This window comes from Caloenas nicobarica, chromosome 17, assembly GCF_036013445.1.
Source record: "Caloenas nicobarica isolate bCalNic1 chromosome 17, bCalNic1.hap1, whole genome shotgun sequence".
In the NCBI taxonomy this organism is placed as follows: domain Eukaryota; kingdom Metazoa; phylum Chordata; class Aves; order Columbiformes; family Columbidae; genus Caloenas; species Caloenas nicobarica.
Genome location: NC_088261.1, coordinates 10,648,629 through 10,655,992, shown reverse-complemented (window position 1 = coordinate 10,655,992; position 7,364 = coordinate 10,648,629). Strand labels below are relative to the sequence as shown.

The 7,364-nt window shown below is 55.2% G+C and overlaps 2 protein-coding genes across 2 annotated transcripts in view; both read right to left on the bottom strand.

Moving 5' to 3' along the window:
- Window positions 1–294: 294 nt before the first annotated feature.
- Window positions 295–2,996, bottom strand: SUPT4H1 (SPT4 homolog, DSIF elongation factor subunit). The gene is made up of 5 exons (XM_065647109.1): window positions 2,885–2,996; window positions 2,456–2,562; window positions 2,322–2,377; window positions 2,137–2,190; window positions 295–682 (listed from the first exon to the last, which is right to left on the bottom strand). Exons 1-5 carry the CDS (start codon window positions 2,951–2,953, stop codon window positions 615–617), a joined length of 354 nt encoding a protein of 117 aa, XP_065503181.1. The 5' UTR covers window positions 2,954–2,996; the 3' UTR covers window positions 295–614.
- Window positions 2,997–6,727: 3,731 nt separating this feature from the next.
- Window positions 6,728–7,364, bottom strand: part of RNF43 (ring finger protein 43) — a 61,087-nt gene continuing 60,450 nt past the window's right edge. The window contains exon 9 of the mRNA XM_065647265.1: window positions 6,728–6,771. Within this exon, the coding sequence (XP_065503337.1) occupies window positions 6,728–6,771 (44 nt within the window). The remainder of the gene's footprint in view (window positions 6,772–7,364) is intronic.

Here is a 7,364-nt window from a genome sequence, read left to right as displayed (position 1 = left end):
GGTCCAGGACCCTGCAGGCTCAGGGCGCTGTGAACTCCAGGTGACTCCCTCGACACGAAATAGTGACCACCACCTTACCTATCCAGCTGTGAGCTGTATGGTCTGCTTGTTCCCACAGTGAAGGACACCCCAGTTCAGCCAGGGCAGGATCTCCAGACTGAAACCTGGTCCGTGGCACAAGGAGCAAGGGAGGCGCAGGCTTCAGTTTGGCAGGCGTGGGGGCTGAGCACACAACCCCTCACACCGTCCCCTTGCTGCAGCAGGTGAAACCAATGACTGACCAGACACATGGACTCCACTCTGCCAGGCTGCACGTTTTATTGAAATATTTACACAGCTACATCCCATCCCTCCTCTTTTCCACACCAACTGTAAAACCCTTGGTGTCTCACCACCAAACACCACTTTCCCAGACCTACTCACACCCCTCCCCTTGTCAAGGCTCAAAAAAAAGGTCTACGCTCCGTGTGGGCAGCCGGTGGAATGCCAGAGTCCAGAGGTGCTGAGCGGGAGATGCCAGCGAGCCGCCTCGGAGTCCAGGCTCGCGTCGCCACATGCTGAAGCTAAAAGGTTTCGGAGCGGTGCCTGTGTGCTCCGGGCAGCACCAGAGCCCCTTAGGTTTTTATGGCTGTGTCTCGGGACTTGTAAGCCACGCCACGGCTCTTCAGCTCTCGGACGATCCCTGCAGCAAGGAGACAAAACACATTTCGGTATTCTCAAGGGATGAGGAGCCCTGGAGAAATACGGTTGCTCTATCACAAAGCCTTCATCGCAGAGACCAAGAATTGGATGATCTCTATTTCTTCTAACCATGTATCAACTTCACTCAAGTGTTCCCTCTTCTAGTTTAAATGCCCAGGCAGAGCTGCCAAATGTCAACTCTTGTTTTGCCTTTGGAAAGAAGCAGGTAAGAGATTTTGTTTACATCATTTTCTACTTGGAACTGTTTGAATATTATGACTGTACTGAACAGGTGAAGCTCTTAAGCGCAGTCCTTAAACCTTTCAGTCACTCTGTGACCTGTCTGCATGTCCCAACTTCTCAGTAACGCTCAGGAGCAGGGACAGCAGAAGGTACCATGGGGTTTGACACAGTTCTCACCAGGGCCTCACACCACGGACAGCCAGACGACGGCTCATGAGGCCAACAAGTGCTGGTTTTCATGCTCCCCAGTCTTCTCGCTCTCCCGGTGATGTGAGGACGAGCTGAGCGAGGCCCAAGGCAGCAGCTCCCACCTGTACCCCCTCGGCAGGTTGCCCTGTGCTCCCGGCCTGCGGCCCCATCGACCTCACGCCATTGTCTGCCACAGTGGTTATTTGGGATGTGCCCCAAGCCGGGCCAGCAGGTCTCAGCTTCCAGCCTCGTCACATTCCAGCTCCTTCCCAACGCAGACAGGGGAGCTCAGGCCAGAAAGAAGGAGCCTGGGAATCCAGGCACAGCTTTTGCCCCAGGGGTACGGGGCTGCAGATCTCCTGGGGCAGGACACAGGGCTATGAGCAGGGCAGGGGCTCTCAGCCAGGCACACGATGCGGTTTGTGCCTTACAGGGACAGGGCCAACCCTTTGTACCCTCTACTCCATTTATAAACAAAACCCACCTTAACGTAAGTGCAGTATGGAAAGCACTATCTGCTTCCTGAGATCGCTGTAACAGCACCCCCTCCTGCAGAACTCTTTTCTACAGACAAACCTTTGTGTTTCCCTATAGCTGAATGGTTTGAAAGGCACCCTCTCTCTGGAGTGCCCCCTTGATCACAGTTTATCCCTCTTATGCTCTGCCCAGCACCACAGGTTTTATTCCGCAGCATTTTCAGGATCAGCTTCTGGCAGGCACAATGTTAAACGGCTGCAGGTACAAAACCTGTGTGCAGAACACCCAAACCACCCTCCCCCCGTTCAGCGCCTGCTTCTCGCAGTCACTTTGCTAATCCCTTCACCCACACGGCCTGCGTCCTGCTCGCAACACACACTGCTCACTGAGGCCCAAAATCCTGATTTCATGACCCAGGTACAGCGCAATACACTGCCGAGTTTGTCACCTCAGAGGTGGCTACAGCCCCAACGCCTCATATACACAATAATCCCCCAGCTGCCAGCCGTGCGGGAGTCTCCCCTTCACAAAAGCTGGCGGTGTTACCCTGGGGCAGGCGGCCGGTCACAGACACTGCGTAGACACCCGGCTTGAAGTTACCTGGGGAAAGAAACACGGAGTCACCCGCAAGGATGGACCAGCCTCCCCACCAGCCCCTGCCCCTCCTGGGGAGCAGAACCCCGGAGAAAAGGGATCTCCAGCTCCCAAACCGGACGGGAAAAGCCACTCACTGATCCGCTGCCACTTGGAGACCCAGCTGTCCTCGGGGCTCATCATGGCGATGATCCTACGGGAGGGGTGGCAGTGAGGGGACATTCCCCGGCCAGGCGCGTCCCCAGGGGAACGTGGCGCAGGCCCCACTCACCCGTCGAACGAGGAGCTGGTGCAGTCATAGACCATCTCCCGGTTGCCCTTCATCTGCAGGTACGCATCGCAGTTGTCGCAGCCGTCGTACTCGAACTGGTCGATGGTCTGAGGGGGACACGGGGGTGAGCGCGGGGCCGGGGAGGGCGGACGGGGCCCAGCGGGGCCCAGCGGGGCCCGGGCCGGCCGCAGGGGCTGGGGGAGGGAGGGGAGAGGAGCCGGGCCCGCGGAGCCGGGCCGGCCTGTACCGGGACAAGGGCGGGAGCCCCGGGAAGGGGGAAAGGCCCGTCGGGGCGGGGGAGCGCCCAGCGGCCGGGGAAGGCCCGAGCCGGGCGGGGAGAAAGGCCCAGGCCGGGCAGGGACGCCCAGGCCGGGCAGGGGTTGGCCCGGGCCGGGGCCGGGCGGGGAGCGGTCCCGGGGCCGGGCGCACCTTGACGAGGGAGCAGAGCAGGCAGGCGCGGAGGTGCCGCAGGTCCTTGGGCACGGTCTCCAGCGCCATCGCGGCGCCGCGCAGGCGCAGAGCGGGGCCGGGCGGCGCTGACACCGCCCGCGGGGCCGGCCCGGAGCGGGGGGCGGGCGGCACCGCCCGGCGGGCCCGGCGTCCGGGGACGGGCGGAGCCCCCGGCCCCAGCCCCCGGCCCGGTCCCCGCGGCCGCTCGCACGGGGCCGGGACCCTGCGGCTGCCCCGCGGTGTCGGTCGGAGGCGCCTCCGGCAGCGCAGCCCTGCGCTCGGTGCGAAGAACAAAACCAGGCGAGCAGACCGGGTACATGGATAAATATATTAGTAAATAAATATATTTCTGAGCACATCGGCATATTCACACATCTTTGTTTCTATCGGACATAAATATACAGTTTTGCATATATATAAAACGTGTTCTTCCTTTTTTTTTTTTTTCCTTTTTTTTTTGGGTCATAATTTATTCCCATGCCCCACGAGCCAGGACAGACTCAGAAAACAAAACAAAACAAAAACCAGCAACAAAAATAACCAATATTCACATTTCAAAAGGATCTGACTGTTACAAAAGGGGCTCTGGGTCCGGCCCGCGGTGCCACTGGGGGGGCGGGAGCTCCGGGATGACGGTCCCTGGGGAAGGGGCTTCGGGTTCGGACAGAGCACATTCGGGATTCTCTGGCTTCCATCGGTTTTCAGCTGGGACTTTGGACGCAACGAAGGAAAATCAGCTCGGCTTCATCGCAGCGATGCTGAAGAAATGGGGGGACAGGGCCCACGGGTGCTGCGCACTGACGCGAGAGGTGCAGGACTGAGAGGATCTGTTCCCCATTTTCTCAGATATTGCTTCTTCTCTTCCAGGCGGCCAAGGATGACAGTCCATCTACTGAAAAGGATCTTAAAAACCACCTTCCCGGAGCGTTCCTCCCTCTCCTTCCACCTGGGAACCCACCGAGGCAGACCACTCTCACTGAGCCCTGCAAACCCCGGGGAGGGGGCCCAGCATCTGGGATGGCTGTTTTCTAGTAGAAAAGGAGCAGCAGCATAAAACTCAGGAAAGGAGAACACTCTGAAGCAGGCGTTGCCCTGCGCAGCCCGGTAATACTGCAGTGGGAGTGGAAAGGGTGCGTTAGTACTGACCACTTTCTCAAGGAGCTTGGGGCTTGCCACAGATTCGGACCCTCCAGAGAAGAGGACTTTCAGACTGCAGACTAAATGCTCGTTCCTTTGAGGCAGTGAAATGTGTCCCTGGAGGCTCTCGGCCTTCTTGACTCCTAAAGAAACCAGCGGGAGCTCCCGGACTTCATGACCCTCCCTGCTGTAAAGTTGTCTGAGCCCTCCAGGATGGCCAAGGACGGGGGAGCTGGTTGAGACAAGCTCTGGACCACATGCACAAGAAGTTGAACTGGGGGAATCTAGACTCGTTTCTGTTTTTTTTCCTCTAGTTTAAGACTGACTTTCCTGCAAGGGAGAAAACGTCTGAGCTTGTGTTTTCTGCTTGCTCCGTAGGACGAGCAAAAAGAGCCTGAAATGGTTAAAATGGAATTCCGCGCGGTTCTTTGAAGAAAGAAATTCAGCTTTTCTCTAGACTGAAAGATCCTGCAGTGGCTCAGTCATGGGAGACAAGAAATGAACACTAGCAAGGGAATAATGTTTTGTTTAAAATGGTGCTATCGGCTGATTTTTAACGCTATCGCTTGAATGCCAGTGACTGATTAGCAGCTGGGACAAAGATTAAGGGCAGCAAGCCCCATAAAAGCTTTCCTCACCCACGAAGGCAGGATGAGCCCGAACTGACACCGAGTGCGCTCTCGCAAATTGGAGAAGAAGCTGCAGCTTCACAAGAAGCCCCAGAAAGCACTGAGCACTGGGCAGGTGGGGGGAAAGTCTGTCCCTATGCCAGGTTTCAAACTGTCAGGAGTTACCCTCAGCTCCAGTTCACACGGGAATCTGGCGAATTCTTTGGCCTGAATGATCATTTAGGGCAATGAACTCGACAGTCTAATTCCCCACTGTTTGGGTTCTATGTGCTTTGAAATTGGCAGGTTTTATTTTACTTCAACGTCCCCAATTTATGAGATGTAGGAAATAAGAACTAGTGACATTCCAAAAAAAAAGGGAGGAGAAAAAAAACCTAATAAACTGGGAGCCTAGCAATTTTGCAAGTTTTGTCTCTCCATCAAAATGCTAGAAAAGGCAGAAGGGTAGGTTCTCCTTCCCCTCTACTCTGCCCTGGTGAGACTGTATCTGGAATATTGTGTCCAGTTCTGGGCCCCTCAGTTCCAGAAGGACAGGGAACTGCTGGAGAGAGTCCAGCGCAGCCACGAAGATGCTGAAGGGAGTGGAGCATCTCCCGTGTGAGGAAAGGCTGAGGAGCTGGGGCTCTTGAGCTGGAGGAGACTGAGGGGTGAGCTCATTCATGGGGATCAATATGGAAAGGGTGAGTGTCAGGAGGATGGAGCCAGGCTCTTCTGGGTGACAACCAATGATAGGACAAGGGGCAATGAGTGCAAACTGGAACATGGGAGGTTCCATTTAAATTCGAGAAGAAACTTCTTCATGGTGAGGGTGCCAGAGCCTGGCCCAGGCTGCCCAGGGAGGTTGTGGAGTCTCCTTCTCTGCAGACATTCCAACCCGCCTGGACACCTTCCTGTGTAACCTCATCTGGGTGTTCCTGCTCCGGCGGGGGGATTGCACTGGATGAGCTTTCGAGGTCCCTTCCAACCCCTGACATTCTGTGATTCTGTGATGCCTTCACAAGGTCATTTCAGATGTCTCAGAAATATGAAGATAAAGCTGGGTGATGGATGGGGCTCTGCTCTGCGTTTATTCCAGATGCTTTTGCTGGGAATTTTTGCCATGTTTTGGGGCAATGAGGAAGGAAGGAGAGAAGCAGGAGCCTCGTGAGCTCAAGGGTTTCCCATGACTCCTGTGAGAGGGGCATCTCAGGTGTGAAATAGGCGCAAGAAATGAGTTGCTCCTACCAGGGCTGGCCACCTCCCCTGTTCTGAGGGTAAGTGGAGGAGTTAGAAGATGAGTGAAGAGACTCGTTCACATTGCCAGATGAGAAGGTGGATTCTTTGCAACAGAAAGAGTCTGGTCCAGCTCCTTCCCAGAAATGCTGATGCTGTCCCCGTGTCTTCACTGCTCCTGCTGCTGGCACAACGCAGCGAACGGCTGGGATGGCGGGACAATGAAGGAGGGAGGGACAATGAAGTGATCAAAAGTGGCAAGAGCTGTTGGTTTCCAGTGAAGTCAGAAGCAGCACCTTGCAGTGCTGAGATGGAGAACAGCTTGTTCCTGTGTCTGAAATAAGAGTGGAAAAGTTAAATGAAGAAGTCTGGCTTTTGACCTAAGTGAGGAAATGAAGTCAGGAGCTATCAAGCCACAGAAAGTTGTTTCTGCAGCTTTTGGTCTTGAAGGCTTGTTTATTTTTGAAGTGTTTGGCAAAACCTTCTGTGGCATGAACATGCCAAAATAGCAGCTTGCTCTCGCTCCGCGAGCTGGTGACTCCCAAGGTCGGGCTGCGAGCAGCCAGCCCACGCAGACAGTGCCCCTGGTGCAGAGGGTCTGCCTGTGCCTTCCACGGAGAACACGGCTCTGTGTTTCTTGACCGTCGCAACGCAGGAACATGTGAGGACACCAAAAGCATCACGTTGTGTGCTTGCAGTGTGCAGCTTGGCGTGGCCAGGCAGGGCCGGGCTGGTCCTTCCGCGCTGCCCGTGCGGAGAGCGAGCCGTGAGCTCCTCTGCGGCCGGTGCGCTGAACATCTCTGTCCACTTCAGCTCTCCAGTAAGCAAACAGGCCAGTGTTTTATTAAACCGAGTGTTCACGGACATCCTGGACTTCCTCTTCAGATCCTGCATCCAAAGAAAAGGAAAAGAGAAAAGCATCAGCTACAAGTGGCTGGACATCCCCGGACTCTGCAGCTGCCGGGCCCTTGACCCTGCAACACAGAGAACAGATGCTGCGGTGGAAGCCACTGAGTTTCTCCCAGTATTTTGGAGGGGCTTTTCTGGCCACCTCCCCAATCAGTTTATTCCGCTAAGCACAATAAAATAGAAAGGTAAGATGTCAAGCTACTCTTTATTTCAGAAGATACAGGCTAAGGGCACAGTGCACCCCAGGATTCACATCACTGCTACGTGTTTGCTTGAGGCTTTTTGATGTTTGTTCTTTGAGGAAAGTCTGTACAGCTGTTTTAAAAATGATTAGCAACAGAAAATAACACTGATTCATATTCACACAGTGCCACGGCAGCACCTTCCAGGCACAGGGGACAACAACAACTGGAACTGCAGACAACAAAAGCAAGCGGTGTGTGTGTGCACAAAAGGGATGGCACACGGGTTTCATGCTGACGCACATGCCACAGTCCCTTCCAGCTCTGCCCAGAGCTCTCACACAGGGTCAGCACACCCCAGAAAGGTACACATGCATCATTTTTCACATT

Bases quoted from the DNA above. Each gene is read 5' to 3' on its own strand.
- SUPT4H1 (XM_065647109.1), bottom strand. From the start codon at position 2,953: ATGGCGCTGGAGACCGTGCCCAAGGACCTGCGGCACCTCCGCGCCTGC. The intron at 2,378-2,455 runs GTGAGTGGGGCC...CCCCTCCCGTAG, and splicing joins ACCAGCTCCTCGTTCGACGG to GATCATCGCCATGATGAGCC. The intron at 683-2,136 runs GTAACACCGCCA...TCCTTGCTGCAG, and splicing joins GACCGGCCGCCTGCCCCAGG to GGATCGTCCGAGAGCTGAAG.